Source organism: Aythya marila, assembly GCF_965140915.1.
Source record: "Aythya marila genome assembly, chromosome: 25".
In the NCBI taxonomy this organism is placed as follows: domain Eukaryota; kingdom Metazoa; phylum Chordata; class Aves; order Anseriformes; family Anatidae; genus Aythya; species Aythya marila.
The window spans coordinates 2,549,595-2,567,571 of record NC_139066.1 but is presented as its reverse complement, the minus strand read 5'-3'; the positions used below and the strand labels follow the sequence as shown (position 1 = coordinate 2,567,571).

General features: G+C 43.7%; 3 protein-coding genes across 3 annotated transcripts in view; 1 reads left to right on the top strand and 2 right to left on the bottom strand.

Annotated features, from left to right (window-relative positions):
• PLA2G4C (phospholipase A2 group IVC) overlaps positions 1 to 17,977 on the bottom strand; it is a gene marked incomplete at its 5' end in the record, with an annotated part of 99,174 nt that overhangs the window by 22,143 nt on the left and 59,054 nt on the right. The gene's annotated exons all lie outside the window — the stretch shown is intronic.
• Positions 7,308 to 8,258, top strand: LOC309887338 (olfactory receptor 6E1-like; the record flags this gene model as incomplete). The annotated part of the gene is made up of 1 exon (XM_082778963.1): positions 7,308 to 8,258. Exon 1 carries the CDS (start codon positions 7,317 to 7,319, stop codon positions 8,256 to 8,258), a length of 942 nt encoding a protein of 313 aa, XP_082635089.1. The 5' UTR covers positions 7,308 to 7,316.
• LOC309887337 (olfactory receptor 4N2-like) lies at positions 13,156 to 16,873 on the bottom strand (the record flags this gene model as incomplete). Its single annotated transcript, XM_082778962.1, has 2 exons — positions 14,764 to 16,873; positions 13,156 to 13,293 (listed from the first exon to the last, which is right to left on the bottom strand). The coding sequence occupies exons 1-2, from the start codon at positions 15,664 to 15,666 to the stop codon at positions 13,156 to 13,158; spliced, it is 1,041 nt and encodes a 346-aa protein (XP_082635088.1). The 5' UTR covers positions 15,667 to 16,873.

Here is a 17,977-nt window from a genome sequence, read left to right as displayed (position 1 = left end):
CACTTGAAAGACACAAATCTTCACTCTGCTCCTGATGATTTAGCTGTTCACTCACCTGGGGAGCATGGTCATCATTTCCACAACCATTTGACCACCAGTTCCACGCTTCAAAAGTATTTCTTCTTCAGCAACTTGCCCTTCTTTGATATTCTTCTTTGATATTTCTTCTTTGATATTCACCTTGGTGAATTCCCCAAAAATCTTTGTCAGTCTTACATTGGAAATGAAGATGGGGTGGCTGCTCATGATTCTCAACCTTCTCCTTCATCCGGATTCTGCAGCTGGGACAGGGCAACCCTGGATATTCATACAGACTAGGGGATGGGAGGCTGAAGAGCAGCCCCATGGAAACGTATCTGGAGATTTTGGTTGATAGTAAGTTGAATATGAGTTAACAGTGTGCCCTGACATCCAAAAGGGCCAATCATATCCTGGGGTGCATCAAGGACAACATTACTAAGCTAGTCAAGAGAAGCGATTGTCCTGCTCTGCTCTGCACTGGTGCAACCTCACCTTGAGGACTGTGTGCAGCTTTGCACGCCACAATAGAAGAAGGACATTAAAAAAAAGACATACCTGCTATCCTAAAAAATAATCCAGTTTCTGTCCATGTAGATCATTCTATTTCTCTGTGCTTTCTGCAACACTATCTAGAACAGAAAGTTAATAGCGTGTGGTGGTTTTACTCGGGTGAGCAGCCAAGCTCCACCACAACTGCTCTCTCATTCCCCTTCCGCAAAGGGAAAAGGGGAGAAAATACGTTGTAAAGGGCTCATGGTTTGAGATATGGATGAGGAGATCGCTCAGAAATTATTTTGATGGGCAAAAACAGACTCAGAGTAGGGAGATTAGTAATTTTTTTTGCCTATTACTAATAAGCTAGAGAAGTGAGAAACAAAGGAAAGAAACCAAAACCACCTTCCCCTCATCCATCCTCTTTCATTTCCTCCCCCCAAGTGGCACAGGGGAATGGGGGTTGCAGTCTGACTATAGCACCTGGTCTCTGCTGCTCATTCATGGTCACTCTCTGCCCCTGCTCTACATGGGGTCCCTCCCATGGGATGCAGTCCTTTCAAAACTGATCCTGCGGTGGCTGCCCACAGGCAGCAACTCTTCAAGAACTGCTTCAGATATGGGTCTGTACCACAGGGTCCATCCATCAGTAGCAGACTGCTCCAGCCTGGGTCCCCCATGAGCAGCTGCTTCTGCTAGGTCACCTGCTCCTGTGTGGGCTCCTCTCCATGGGCTACAGGTCCGGCCTTAGAATCTGCTCCAGTGGGGGCTCTCCATGGGCTACAGCCTCCTTCAGGTCAGATCCACCTGCTCCACCATGGGGTCCTCCATGGGGTGCAGCATGGAAATGTGATCCACCATGGCACACCATGGGCTTCAACCTGCTTTACCATAGTCCTTTCCACAGGCTGCAGGGGAACTTCTGCTCTGGCTCTTGGAGCACCTCCTACCCCCTCCTTCTTCATTGACCTTGGTGCCAGCAGGGCTGTTTCTTACTCCTCACTCTCCCAGCTGCTGTTGTGCAGCAGTTTTGTTTTGTTTTGTTTTGTTTCTTAAATATGCTTTCACAGAGGTGCAAACAACATTGCTTATTGGCTCAACTCTGACCAGGGGTGGGACCCTCATAGGGCAACTTTTGGATTCTTCTCACAGAAGCCACCCCCGCAGCCCCTTGCTACCAAAGCCTTGCCACATAAACCCACTACATAGAGTTATCAGAGAGTGTCCAAAGGAGGGCAACAAATATGTTATACAGTCTAGAGGGGAAGACATATGAGAAGTGGCTGAGGTCACTCTGTTTGTTCAGCCTAGAGGAGCCTGAAGGGAGGCCTCATGGGGAGGCCTGCAGCTGCAGCTTCCTCATGAGGGGAGCGGAGGGGCAGGAGATATCTCTGCTCTCTGGGGACAGTGACAGGACCCAAGGGAATAGCATTGAGCTGTGAGAGGGGAAGTTCAGATTGGGTATTAGGAAAAGGTTCTTCACTAAGAGGGTGGTCGGGCAAAGAAGCAGGCTCCCCAAGGAAGTGATAGTGACACCAAGCCTGCCAGAGTTCAAGAAGTGTTTGGACAATGTTGTCAGAATTATGATTTCATTTTTGTGTGGTCCTGTGTGGAGCCAGGAGGTGGACTCAAAGATTCTTTTGGGTCCCTTCCAATTCAGGATATTCTGTGAGTATATGATCTTCATGGACATCCTTCAGCTGCCTTCATACAACTTCAATTGATGTATTTTAATTGTTAGTGGTCACTTGCAACCTGTTGCACTACACTGTCAATTTGAATGGCTGATCATTCTCCACATTCCTCCTTAACTGAATGATGACATATCAGTCTGCACTCAGCCCCACCATCATGTAAACCAAGCTAAACTTCTGTTCACAAGAGACACAGCATTTCATCTACAACATGATATATTTTGGAGCAGAGATCAGTCCATGTATGCATCAGTCAGCTTGTGTTGAAAATAAATAAATCAATATGTATATGTCCACACACTAAGGAATTATTGACCACTGTCATTGGAGTGTTTAGATGACAGATAAATTAGGCCTGTTTTAAACTTTAAAACAAAGCATAACTTGGTTCATGTTCATTAATAAAACAGAGAGACAATGGTTAGTTTTTAATCATTATCATTCAATATCACCATATATGAAGGCCTTAACAAAGTTATTCTATACCTGTTAGAGTATGACACAACCAAAGCTGCTCCCTGGAATTGAGGAAAGTTACTGCTGCTCAGATGACACTGATAATAATTTTCCTCAGCCCTTCCATCAACCGTATGTGGAGAAATTCCTGGAATAAGCTTTCAAGGGGACATTTTTTCCTCAATAGACAGACTCCTGATGTAATCTACACATTTTTTAAAAGGAAGGTAGGAAGAAATCCATGGATTGATCCTGTTATTGATCCAAAGACATTTGATATGTTTTTCTTCCTGAAGAGACTTTTAGGTGTACTCCTTATCACTCTTTCCCAAGGATATTTCTGCTTTTGATTTATTGTTGTTTTCATGGGTATTTGGCTAGGATAGAGTTAATTTTCCTCCTAGTGGCTGGTAAGGTGCTGTGTTTTGTACTTAGGATGAGAATAATGTTGATAACACGCTGACAGTTTAATTGTTGCAGAACGATGTTTTGTAGACATTCGTAGTAGTAGTGCTATTATCACTATTATTTTCCTTTCTTTTCTGTCCTAATAAACTATCTCACAAAACACACAACTCAACACACAAGCATTCATTTTAATTTATTTTTTTTTAATTCTCTCTCCCATCCCATGGGGCGTGGTGCTTTGTGGTGCTTAGCTTCTAGCTGGGTTAAACCACAACCAACCTTTTGGTGCTTCACTGTCCTTCTTCACTGTCCAGAAGGTGCCATGGTCCTTCTGCATGACTTGTGTGGCGAAGTGCTTAATGACAACTACTTTCAGCCACAACGAATAATTATCTTTTACAGCTAAAGGAGGAAACGGCCTGTAGTATCCTTACTGCATAAAAGTGTAAGGCCTATGCTGCTTCCTACTGACATCTCTCCAAGTTTGAGAGAGAAACACTACTGGGACTCTGACCTAAAAGGAACCTTGTAAAAATGCATTTAGGCATTATGGTACCCAGCACTGCAGCATGCAAAAGTGTCATTGCCTGAAACTAAAGTTCACAATGCTAAGATATGTCTGCCTCCTGATTTGAAAATAAACCACATAAATTCCCAACGAATGGTATATATGTAAACTGAAAAGCTAAGGTCAAATGAAGCACAATGCAGGTAATGGAAATCCTACACAAATTTTTATTTAATTCAGATGTTGACAGAATTCCAGATCCCTCCTTACTTCAGTATTTTTTTAATATGCAGTGCTATGAGAAGGCCTGTTAAATCTACTACTTCAATTTTAATGTGTTCACCTGGGGAGCACAAGACAACTAATCCCATTCTTGTTTTATTGGGGTCATTTGGGAACTATTCTCTATCATGTTCATAGGCAGGTCTACTGTGTACAGTTAGCTGAAATCGTTAAGTTGTTCTGTCCAACTCTTCCTTTTGTTCCAAGGAATAAAAATAAAGACATTATCCACTATTCTTACTATACGCATTAATGATGATTAAAGAGAGACTCCATCTCTTGCCTTCCTCTATACCATACCACCTTGATTCCACCTATTCATTCATCCACCTAGAAAGTCTGATGCTTCAGTTGCATTATTTATATATAATATATATATTTTCTAAAAGGGGGTGTACTGAGCGTTGTGAGTTTATGTGCCAAGGTTTTGTCAGTGATGTGAAGGTGCAAGGGTGGCCTGTGTGAGAAGAGAACAAGGCTGTCCCTGTTGGGGACACAGACATTTCCATCTGGCTCCAAAACAAACCAACTGCTAAGCATAGGTAAGCCCATAAGCAATGTTGTTGGCACCTCTGTGACAAAATATTTAAGAAAGAGTAAAAACTGCTGTGCAGCACATGTGTGAGAGAAGTGAGAAAAAATGTGAGCAAAACAACTCTTCAGACACCCAGGTCGGTGAAGAAGAGGGGAGAGGAGGTGCTCTAGGTGATGTAGCAGTGATTCCCCCGCAGCCCATGGAGAGGATCATGATCCTAGAATCCTAGAATCCTAGAATGGCTTGGGTTGGAAGGGACCATAAGGATCACCTAACTCCAACCCCCTGCTATGGGCAAGGATGCCACCCACAAGATCAGGTTGGCCAAGGCCCCATCCAGCACGACCATCAACATATCCAGGGATGGGGCAGGTCGCCCCCCTGTACCTCATGGAGCAGTTCATGAAGAACTGCATCCTGTGGGAGGTACCTCACACTGGAGCAGATGAAAAGTGTGAGGAAGAAGAGGCAGACAGGGAGCTGTTATGGACTGACCGCAATCCCCATTCCCACCCCTCCTCCGTCACTTGGCAGGGACGAGTCAGGACTGAAGGAGTGAAGCAGAACCTGCAAAGAAGAGGGGCGCAGGATTCTACAAGTGATGTTCTAGTTCTGTCTTTGTTTCTTGCCAGCCAACTCTATTTTTAATTGACAATAAATAAGAGTAATCTTCCCCAAATCAGGTCTGTTTTGCCTGTTGCAGTAATGGGTAAGCCATCTCTCTCTCTTCACCGCAGCCTCCAAGATTACGTATGCCTGTGCACAGTGCACAGTGAAAGAACAAGAGTCACGGCTGAAACAAGGAAACCTCCACTGGACAGAAGGAAATTACACCTCACAATGAAAATGATGAAGCACGGGCAGTGCCCAGAGAAGCTGGGGGATCCCCATACTTGAAGACATCCAAGCTTATGTAGATAAAGTCATGACCAACCTTGTCCATCTTGGAAGTTAGCTTGCTTTTAGCAGGAGACTGGACCTCCAGGGGTGCTTTCCAACCTCATTTTCTCTACGGTACGACTATGTTCTTGCTGCTCTTTAAACTCTCAGAAGTGTTTTCCCAGAAGGTATTTGGCAGATTTTGATACCAAATTGGTCCCTGAGGTTTGACGCAGTGAGGAAGTACAACAGTGTAAAATACTGACAGCATTATAAGAAGGAGCTGAGAAGAGGAAATTTATTTGCTGGAAGTCAGACTACATAGAGGAGAAACATCAGAATTAGACTTCTTTTTGAAGCATCTTGGCTTGCTGTGGATATATTGGTAACTCTTTGGAGCACTTCTTAGAGACTGGGCGTGATTGTTTTGGAGATAGGGAAAGAAGAACTGGATAAGGGCTTGGAAAAATGACTGGCTCATTTTTAAAACTCAAGTAAAAGCTTTAATATGTTACCGAGGGAGTCTCTGGTTTTAAAGGACCAAGCTCAGCTTCCAGATAATGTCTGTCCATCTGTGGTATTAAAAAAGGATGTCCTATACTTTATGTGATAATGTGGGGGAAGGGGGTGTTCTATTTGCATGTGTGGTTTTTGTTTTGCTTTGTTTTGTTTTTTGTGTGTGTGTGTGGTTTGTTGTTTTTTGTTTGTTTGGAGAAACAGCCATGAGATGTAGCTAATAAACGCCCATGTTTTGCTGACACCAAGTGCACCAAAGGAGAAAGAACTGATGGGAGTAGTGTGATCAGGATAGTCATAGTGTTCTCACTCAGATTTACCCTTTTCTTGAATATTTTGTAAGTTGCACTTGAAAAGAGAAAACCAGATGGCAAGTTTGGTATGGGCTATGTGTTGTCTAAGATGTGCTTGCCTTCCCTGGAAACTCATGTTGGTACTCCTTTTAATCATTCAGAAATAGCTGAAGTGAGTCTGAAATGAGTGTGAAACCAGATTCAAAGACACAAGATAAAATCTGGGAGATCTGAGTGCAAAACTAGCTCCACATCTCTTTTTAGGGCTGAGGCTTGGTATCTGGGAGAGAAGGGAGGGAGAGTGCAGCTGAAATGCCATAGATAGTATCTGGTAAGCCTGCAAGAAAACAGCGTGGTTGAGTTGAGGGGCATCATCCAAGGTTTTGAGCCTCCCCTTCGCTTCCACAGAGTAATGGCAACCACAGTAGTGACTACTACAGTAATACAGTACAGTAGTGCATTAGACACATTGCATTGGACAAAGTACCTGTCTGAGTTTAGGGCAGGATGGTGTACTGTGGCAGGATACTTGGAGACAGGTGCCACAAAGAAGAAACCATCAGCATCAGAGTTGATCCATTGGAGCTATAGTGCTGAGGTTAAATGAAAAGTAAACAGAATTTCTTCTTATACTTTCCCCCTTCTCCCTCTTTTACTTTTGCTTAGTGTAGTATCCATCCATTCCTTGGTACATTTTCCCTTTGCTCAGTGGTAACCAGCTCTACAAACCTGTCTTTGGAGCACTGCTCCCATCTATCCAGCCTTTTCTTTGTAAAGTCTCTTTCCCTCTCTCTTTGTCGTTTTAGCTCCTTATAACTGCAGCAAGTTCATTTTCTGCAATACTACTTTTTCCATCACTACTGTGTCTAATCTGCTTCAGTCTCTGTCTATTGTTGATGGGGAATAAACACTGTCATTACCATTCAGACATTCATGGTCCCAAGGTCGAAAACAGTTCCCGCACATGTAGCCCTCTCAGCTGTCCTGAGAGGGGACCCATATGTGTTGCCCGAACTGGAATGAGGACTAGGCATTGCAAATGGTGCTTGGGACCCTATCTACCTGAAAAAGATTGTTTAAATGTAGTTACTGCAGTTGCTCCAGTCTCTCCCAGGGGGTTACTTACTGGTATCTCCCTTATATGTTAATAAAACCATATTGACTTGTGTCCTGTTGTTTTCCACTAGTTCTCAAAACGGGTCTTTTCTTGTTCCGCTAGCAATGAAGATTCAATGAACCACACAACAGTAGTGGAATTTGTCCTCTTGGGGCTGACCAACAGCCGCCATTTGGAGATCATCCTCTTTCTGATTCTGGTGATTGCCTACTTCCTGATCCTGTTTGGAAACGTTACTGTCATCAGCATCACTCTTGTGGACCATTTTCTTCAGACTCCAATGTACTTCTTCCTCAGGAATTTTGCCATTTTGGAAATCACATTCACCACCACATTCATTCCTAGCACCCTCTACAGCCTTCTGACAGAGAGGAAAATAATTTCCCTGCCTGGCTGTTTTCTTCAGATGCTGCTTTTCTTTTGCTTGGGTACCTGCACTTTTTTCCACGTGGCGGCAATGTCCTTTGATCGGTATGTTGCCATCTGCCGCCCCTTGCACTACACGACTATTATGAACAACAGATTTTGCTTCCAACTGGTCCTGGCTTGCTGGGCAGTGAGTTTTCTCCTGATGTCTCCTCCCATCATTATGATTGTCCAGTTGCCTTTCTGTGGTCCCAATGTCCTGAACCACTTTTACTGTGATACTTCACAGTTGTTGCAGCTGTCCTGCACAGACACGTGGTTCATTGAAGGACTGCTGTTTATCCTATCAATTATCATTGTGCCAGGTACCTTAACAATAACTGTCATTTCATATGGTTGCATTATTATCACCATCCTACATATGCCATCTTCCTCAGGAAGGAAGAAAACATTTTCCACTTGCTCAGCTCACCTTGTGGTGGTGACTGTATTTTACAGCACGTCTATTTACAGGTATAACCGCACAGCGCAACGGGGTGGGCAGGACTCTGACAAAGTTCTTTCTTTCTTCTTCTCCGTGGTGACTCAGATGCTTAACCCATACATCTACTCACTCAGGAACAATCAAGTCAAACGAGCGTTGAAGGAGAGCATGTCAAAGGCATTTTCTAGCTCCCGGAGGCACCCATGAGAGCTGGAGTAGACCCTCCAAGTGACTGAATTGTTGCCCAGATGCATCAGCATTGTGCAAATGAATTAAAGACTCTGAATTCAAATGGTTTATGCTTTATAAATGTTACATAGTACCTTTTTCTATCAGAAGCCCAGACATTCCAACACAGGCAGGGTCATCGAGTCCACCAGTACCTGCACTTGGTCTTGCCTGTGTGTTCTTTCCACTCGGTTCTGGTGTTAGCCTTGGCTAACAACCAAATTTGCTCCCAGCTGCCCAGTGTAGGGCAGAAGAATTTCTTCCTTATATCTAATCTAAACCTACCCTCTTTTGCTTTAAAGCCACTCCCCCATGTTTTTTGTCTGCACTCGCTGATAAAGAGATCATAACAATGTGTAACAACCACTGTGATGTAACATATAGACAAGTTAACACTGTGTGTTGTTTGTATGTTTGAGGGTTGTTGTTTTTTTGTTTGTTTGTTTTTGTTGTTGTTGTTGTTCTGGTTTTGGTGGTGGAGGTGGGGATGGTGCTTTTTTGTTTGTTTATTTGTTTTTTTGAGATATTCTTCCTGTTTGGTTCTTTAAATACAGCTAGGTGAGAAGGTAGATTTATGTTTGCCCTAACAAGAACTGAATCCTTTTGGACTGGTAACATCAGTAATTTCTCCTGTAAAGCTTGTTTACTGTCTTTACATTTCTTAGCCAGTGAATTTGGTTATCTTTCCTGACTTTGATATCTCTTCTTTTTCTTTGTTTATTACTTCTATGGATAAGGATAAGGGGATGGCCAACAGGGCAGACAGCCTACTGGGGGTCTGTTGTAGACCAACAAGAGCCAAACAAGGATGAAGAGACAGATGAGGTGTTCTATAAGCAGCTGGTGGATGTTGTGCAATGACTTTTCATGGGGGAATTTAACTCCACAGACATATGCTGGAAATACAATACAGCCCAGAGGAAGCAGTCTGGAAGATTCCTGGAGTGCGTGGAAGATAGCTTCCTGACTCAGGTGGCTAGTGAGCCTAACAGAGAGGTTTCCCAGCTAGACCTACTGTTCACAAACATAAAAGGACTTCTGTAGTCAGACCAATTATCCTCAGGGTATTAAGCCTCCTGACCTGGAAGTCTGGGATGAGGAGTAGAAGAACCCCCACACACAGTACAGTTGGAAACAGTTACAGAATCACACAGAATCACAGAATTGTAGGAGTTGGAAGGGACCTCAAGAGATCATTGGGTCCAACCCGCCTGCCAAAGCAGGTTCCCTAGAGCAGGCTGCCCAGGTAGGTGTCCAGATGGGACTTGAATATCTCCAAGAAGGAGACTCCACAACCTCCCCGGGCAGCCTGTTGCAGTGCTCCATCACCCTCACTGTGAAGAAGTTATTTTGCATCATCGTGCAGACCATCCCGTGATCCATTTTGTGGCCATTGCCCCTTGTCCTGTCCTCAAAACCACTGAAAAGACATTGCCCAAATCCCTCTGCCTCCCACACTTAAGATATTTGTAAATTATTAAGACCCCTCTCAGTCTTTTCTCCAGGCTAAACAGACCCAGGTCTCTCAGTCTTTCCTCATAGGGAAGATGCTCCAGGCCTTGTATCATTTTTGTGGACCTCCACTGGACTTTTCAGAGGACATCTCTGTCTTTTTAAGCAGTTAGAGACCTGCTGCTCCACCTGGACTGTCACAAGTCCATGGCGCCAGATGGGATCCATCTGAGGGTGCTTGAGGGAGTTGGCGGATGTGATTGCTGGGACACTTTCCATCATCTATCAGCAGACATGGTCATCTGGAGAGGTCCCAGATGACTGAGACTTGCTAATGCTATGCCCATGTAGAAGAAGGTTCTTAAGGAGGACCTTAAAACTACAGGTATGTCACCCTGACCTCACTGCCAGGAAGGGTGGTGAAACACGTCATCTTGAATGCAATCCCACGGCATATGTGCGACAACCAGGGGATCAGGCCGAGTCAGCATGTATTCATGAAAGGCAAGTCCTGCCTCACCAACCTCATCTCCTTCCATGGCTTGGACAGGTACACTCTTTGCTGGGTTAAAAAGTGATCAGGCCCAGAGAGTGGTGGAGAATGGAGTGAAATCCATCTGGTGACCGTTCACCAGTGGTGTTCCCCAGGGGTCATCATTGGAACCCCTCCTCTTTACTATCTTAATTCATCGTTTGGACAAGGGAAATGAGTGCATCCTCAGTAAGTTTGCAGATGACACCAAGTTGGGGGAGATGTGTCATTCTTCCAGAGGGTAGGAAGGCCCTGCAGAGGGACCTGGGCAGGGTGGATTGATGGGCAGAGGCCAATGGGATGAGGTTCAACAAGTCTAAGTGCTAGGTACTGCACTTTGGACACAACAACCCCATGCAATGCTACAGGCCCGGAGCAGAATGGCTGGAAAGCTGTGCAGAGGAAAAGGATCTGAGTGTGTTGGTCAATGCTCACCTGAACTTGAGCTGCCATTGTGCCCACGCATCCTGGCATCCTGGCTTGTGTCACGAATCACCGCAGCCAGCAGGACCAGGGAAGTGATCGTCGCCCTGTACTCTGCTGCGGTGAGACCACACCTCGAGTACTGTATTCAGGTTTGGGCCCCTCACTACAAGAAGGACATTGAGGCCCTGGAGTGTGTCCAGAGAAGGGCTATGCAGCTGGTGAAGGGTCTGGACCAAAAGTCCAGAGTGTGTGGCTGAGGGAACTGGGGTTGTTTAGTCTGGAGAAGAGGATCCCAGGGGAGAGCTTATTGCTCTCTACAATTACCTGAAGGAAAATGTTGTGGAGCTGAGGGTCAGCCTCTTCTCTCAGTTAGCTAATGATAGGAGTACAGGGAATGGCCTCAAGTTGCACCAAGGGAGGTTTAGGTTGGAAATGAGGAGACAATTCTTGTCAGAAGGACTAGTCAGGTACTGTAACAGGTTGCCCAGGGAGATGGTGGAGTCATCATCCCCGTCGGTGTTTAAAGGAAGGTTGGGCGTGGTGCTTAGGGGCATGGCTTAGTGGGTGATATTGGTGGTAGGGGGATGTTTGGACCCGATGATCTTGGGGGTCTTTTCCAGCCCTAATGATTCTATGATTCTTATTACAGATGACAAATATCAGCACTTACCTCCAGTTACAACTACAATTTTATTTGTACTTGGGCCACCAGACTTCTGGAGTTTAAGTATTCAGATCAGCAGAAATACAACCTCAACAAACTTTGTTATTACTTTCCTGTCACAACAAGGGGTGATGACCATGGAAGCTAGGCTACAAGGAGATACATTCTTTAACAACTACAGAGCATTCTAGAAATAATAAAAATAATAAGTCAAACTGATACCTAAACCAAAACATATGCGCATGGCTTGAGCTGGTGCTTGTGAAGTCACTTGTGGCTGAGGAGTTGATAGGGCAGGAGCGGTATCATAGCTTGTGTCTTTGGTTGTGAGGTGGCACAGACTGCATAGGTGCTGGAGGTATCTGCTGCTGGTCTTCCTGCTCACTTCTATCATTTCTTCAGTTCTTTGATGGGCTTTGTGTTGGGACACTTGAAATAAGGAAACAGGCAGTCTTCTTATCAAAGGAATTCATGACAAGGAAAGGGGGATTCTTGGGAGAAAGGAGGATGAATAGGCTGTAACATGGTAATTTCAGGTTGGACTGGTAAAGAAATGTCTGCTCTCTGAACTAATCTCTTTTCTGCATAAGGTTCACCTCTGCATTAAACCCTTCTCTCAGCAGCCATTTTCCCTCTGTTCCAACCAGCCACATCTGCATAGCTGGAGTCTGTTTGTTGTCAATGCCAAAATGACTGAAAAGGAGATAAGAAGCAGTGCTGTAAGAGACTGCTTCGCTGTGGTGCTCCTCTGCTCTGGGTCAGCTTAATTTTCATGAAGATGCAGCTATCATGGGCGATGGAAATGGGAGTGAGCTGACAGGTACAGGGGCTGAGGGAGTTTTGCCTTCCTGAAGCCACGTCTGTTACAGAAGCAATGATGTTCATTGAAGGCACAAAAGTGAGGATGAGTATATGCAGGAGACAAGAGACAATTGTCGTGAAGCTCAGGTCAGGAGCTCCTTGTTCCTGTCGGGAAGTCCGAGTAATGGCAAGTCCTCACAATTGCCTAATAGCTAGAGAAAGTTCAGAGCATCCTGGCTGCAGAATGGCATCTCAAAAAGTACATCCCTGGGGAAAAAATAATTAGAAAGTGTCCCAGCCAAGAAGACTAAAGACTAAGCCACCTCCATCTGGACAGGCAGGGGAAACAACATTAGATGTGAAGACTTTCTACTTGCATGGTGTTTTTCCCCATCATCATGTACACCCATCGTCACAAATGTTAGTCTAGTTGAACAGCTACAGGAAAGACAATGGTTGCACAATGACCATTTCCTAGTTCAGATGATAACTAAAAATCTTACCATGTGGATTTTAAAACTCTGCTACATGCACTCCTGAAACTCTCTGTTATTTGGTATCAAAGAATAACATAATCACAGAATTTCTAGGTTGGAAAAGACCTCAAGATCATTGAGTCCAACCTCTGACCTAGCATTAACAATTCCTCCACTAAACCATATCACTAAACTCTACATCTAAACATCTTTTAAAGACCTCCAGGGATGGTGACTCAACCACTTCCCTGGGCAGCCCATTCCAGTGCCTAACAACCCTTTCGGTAAATAATTTTTTCCTGCTACCCAACCTAAACCTCCCCTGGTGCAACTTTAGCCCATTCCCCCTTGTCCTGTCACCAGGCCCGTGGGAGAATAGACCAATCCCCACCTTGCTACAGCCTCCTTTAATGTACCTATAGAGAGCAATAAGGTTGCCCCTGAGCCTCCTCTTCTCCAGGCTGAACAAGCCCAGCTCCCTCAGCCGCTCCTCATAAGACTTGCCCTCCAGACCCCTCACCAGCTTCAATGGCTTTTTCTGGACACGCTCGAGCATCTCAATGTCCTGTGTGATTCAGCATAATGTGGGTAGCAGTTGGGATCCAGGCACCCTGAGGGGTAGGATGCAGTGCGTGGAGCCAGGGTATAGGGAGTGGTGGAGGCCTGCAGTGGGAGGGCTGGGGAGAGGGTGATCAGGGCCCAGTGGTGTACCCTAGGAGGATGGCCATGGTAACAGGAACTCCTGCGGTAGCTTTGCAAGCTGCTTCTGGTCTGTAATATCCTGTCTTTTTCACAGGTGGTGGGACTGGATTTGTGGGCAGAGCCCTGACCCATTTGCTTCAGAGCCATGGTCATGAGGTGACCCATGTCTCTCAACAAGGGGGCAAGAATCACATCAGCTGGGTACGAAATAAGAGTGATTACAGAAGGGAAACCATGTCAAGGCTGAGGAGCTAGCCTACCTGGCATGGCATGCAGGGAATTTGCAGTGGGGAAACTGTTTCCCACTGATGTACCCTGCATCTCCTAGGTGCTGTACTGGTTGTGGTCAGTTGGGGTGGGTACTGCTGCAGCTCCAAGGAGCAAAATGTTCTCCATTCATGCTTGTGCGACAGGCAGTGTTTTACAAAGGTCAGGAAGTAACTGGCTGGATGTCTTGGGAGCTCATCCTGCTTGGTTGTTGGGAAGGCTTGAGAAGAGGGGAGGCTGGGTGTGTGATGTCTCTGTTACTGCTGCCTAGGAAGAGTTGTCCCGCCTTGGACTGCCCCAGTGTGGTGCAGTGGTGAACTATGACTAGCTATGTTGGATGAGAAGCAAAAGCTTGCCTACAAACTAGATGATCCAGCAGTATACACATTGTCCCTTTGTGGGGAAGCAATCAACTCATTCAAAGGCAGTGATGGAAGAGGGGAGGCAGTCATGCCTCCAGGGAGGCAGCATCAACGTTCAAAGTTCAAAGTTCAACTATAAACTGAAATCTTGAATTAACATGCTTGCAACCATTTTGACTCTCTGCATCAGAACCCCAAGTTCATTAATAATTCTAGAAAGTCTCAACACCTACCAGATTATTTATCAAAAATAAAAAAAAAAAATGAGAGAAAGAGAGAAAGAGAGAAAGAGAGAAAGAGAGAAAGAGAGAAAGAGAGAAAGAGAAAGAGAGAAAGAGAGAAAGAAAGAGGGAGAGAGAGAGAGAGAGAGAGAAAGAAAAAGAAAGAAAGAAAGAAAGAAAGAAAGAAAGAAAGAAAGAAAGAAAGAAAGAAAGAAAGAAAGAAAGAAAGAAAGAAAGAAAGAAAGAAAGAAAGAAAGAAAGAAGGAAAGAAGGAAAGAAAGAAAAGAAATATTTTTAACAGTAACTTCATAGCACTACTCATATGATTCCTTTACACTGTTTGGTTCTTTTCTAAATGATTACATACTGTAATTAGTATCACCCCATGGCTTTTTTTCATGGAAGAAAATTTCTTAAAGATTACTGATTATACATTATGCTCTTACATAATGTACGTCATGGAATTGCTCCTTAGAGAACTTTATTAAGAAACAAAACAACAACAGTTCAATTTACTTTAAAATACTTGTTTGTTTGTTCGTTTGTTTTATTTTTCCACACGTAAGAATGTATTTGCTGACCAGCTTCCACACTGAGCTTCTGATCTCCTTGTTACACAGGGTATAGATTATGGGATTAGTCAGGGGGAAGATGACTGTATGGAAAAGAGCAACAACCTTTTCCATTGGGACAGCTCGGAAGGGTAAGACATAGATATACATAGCTGGGCCACACATGACAAAAACCACAATGATGTGGGAAACACAGGTGGAGGCAATTTTGCTCTTTGCCTTGGAGGGCTGTGTCCGGAGCTTCAGCAGCAGGACAGTGTAGGAGATGAGCAGAAGTGCAAAGCACATGACAATGACAACTCCATTGTTGAGAAACATCAAAAGTTCCACTACGTGAGTATCAGCACAGGCCAATTTAACCAGCTGATGGACATCACAGAAGAAGTTGTCCAGGATGTTGGGGCCACAGAAGGGGAGAGCAATGGTAAGAGCAAATAGAGTGATGCCATGGATGAAGCCCCCTGCCCATGAAGCTCCAACCAGGACATAGCATACTGCCCTGTTCACAAGCCTGGTGTAGTGAAAAGGTTTGCAAATGGCTACATAACGGTCATAGGCCATGGCCATGAGCAGGAAAGCTTCAGCTGCTCCCAGGAAGTGGAGGAAGAAAAGCTGGGCCATGCAAGCACTGTAGCAGATTGTCTTACGGTGTGAGAAAAAGTCAGCCAACATTTTAGGTGGGGTCACACAACAGTAACAGATGTCCAAGAATGCCAAATTGGCCAGGAAAAAATACATGGGTGTTCCCAGTTGGGACTCTCCTTGAATTGTGAGAATGATAAGGACGTTGCCTGGGAGAATTATCATATAGAACAGCAGGAAGAAGAAGAAGAGAAGCATCTGGACTTTGTGGGTTTGAGAAAATCCTAACAGAACAAACTCTTTAACTACTGTGTTGTTCTCATACTCCATTTGGACTCTGTAAAACCCTGAAAAACAGTAATCAAAGAAAAATGAACAAATACCAGTGTAAATATACTAGAATATTTAATTAACTTCAGGTATACTTAGACTGCCTAATAAGCACATGCTTTGACCATTGCCTAGTTTTAAGGCACTTCTTATGGTGAAATACTTGAAAGCTAGTAATTTAGATTCCCATTAACCTGGGCATTGTACTGGAAATATAAACTGAAAACATCCACACGTCATCAGGTGTTCCACATTTTCTCTACACCCCATGAACGGGCACCAGGATTAAGTGTAAGTCATAAAGTATCAGTCCAGTCTCCTATAGTAAGCTATTTTTTGTGGTTTACAGTGTAACTGTCTATCTGAACTACTCCTGTATACATCCTTTCCAAACGACAAAAGTAGGCCCTTCCAGGGTACTATACAATTCATTCTAATGTAGACAGTCAAACAAGTCTAGATGAATTGCACTCCAATAACTCAGTAAACCTAACAATCACATCCACGGATTATGAAAGAAAGCTAAGTATAGATCACTCATATCTGAAGTGTATTACAACTGAACAATTTAAAATCGCTTTACAGTCAATGATATCTGTACAACCAGCCCAAGGAATAAAGAATTCCATCATAAATTTTTTCAATTCACGCACTTTTTAAAAGAATATATTTTCCTCAATTGTCTTTCAAGGGAGCCGAGATCACATACTGACTTCCATCTTTCCTCAAAGAAATCCCTCAGCAGTGTCTAATTTTCCAAAGAAATCATCAGACCATTGGAACCATGAAGAAAATTCAATTATCTAAATCTCTCTCTGAAATTAATCCACCAAGAATTGACTTGAAGGGAGATTTTGAAAACATATTGAGCTTTTCCATGGAATGGATCAAGTCATTTAAATTTCCATACATTTTGAATGAAATTGTGGATTTTAACTCCTCTCTCACAAAGACAGACATTACAAACAAACAAACAAACAAAAAAAACATAGGAAAGAAAACAAAAACAGTCAACTTTAGTTAAATAGAAAGACTTGTAAAATAAGTTCTGTCATTCCTCCCAATTCCAGTTCTGTTTCTTCTGAGTCAGAAGAAAGTTACATGAAATTTTGTCTCCCTTTCTTCTCTAATAGCTTTCTTTCATTTTGCTGCAAAGATGGTATGTTTGTATGCATGACTATGTCTGCCTGTTACCGCATTAATTAAAATAAAATAATGAAATAAAGGAACATAAGGAAGGAAAAAAGAGAGGAAAACACCCTTTAAGACACTTTTTGATGTTTCTGTCAAATATCAAAATTTCTCATCATGCCTTGAAATAAACAAACCAAAACAACAACAACAACAACAACAACAACAACAACAACAACAACAAACACATTGTTGACATTTTGTGTTTTCTTTATTTCCTCCTTTACTACATGGACAGTTGAAAGGCTCATTGTGCTAGTTGTGTGTATAAATAGGTCCATAATTGTCCACTATTTAATTTCTCAGCTACCTGCAAATCCATGCCAACAGGCATCTGGAGCTAAGTGTCTCTTTGCCTCACTTTAAATTTCCTCTCATTGATTTGGTCGGCTCTGGAACTAACCTAACAACCCTTCCCATCCCATCACGTGTCAGGAAGATTCCTGCAGGAATCTATTGCTCCACACTGCTGTCCTTTATCTGACCCTACACACCCATCCAATGCAGTAACACTCACCTCTGCTTGCCTATAGATACTTCTGTGGTTGCACTTGACTTTCATGACTTCACATCTCTACCACCTAGGTTTCTCATCCCTAACTGGTATAGAAGCAACTGAAGCTACATCCTCTTGTGCCATTTTATGTGCTCTGCTCTACAGTTTCAGATCTAACAGATCTGACAGCACTGAATACCATGTCCAGCTGTTTGAATTCCGCTCTACATGTCTACCTCAGACTTGCATTTTTTTTCTTTGGACAGATCAAAATTATATATAATCTCTGAATTTATTCCCTGGTTCTGACTGGCATTCTTGAACCTAAATGTCTGTGAAACTACAGTTCTCACCTTTCTTGTCATCCACCGTTCAAGGCAGAATGTCCTTCCTCCTCAGGCAAGGTTAGCAGTCAACATCTCAAACCCCATACTGGGAGGAGAACAGTATTGCCTGTAATTCTTCTCTTCCTTATTGGTTGTGATAGTTCATTGATTTGGGGTAATTCTCACTGACATCAATTTTATGTAAGACAGCTAAGACCTGAACACCCCTAATTCTTCCATCTCTTATCTACTGTTTTCCCAAGTGCTTCCCAGGTACCAACAGCTCTCCAGCTACCAA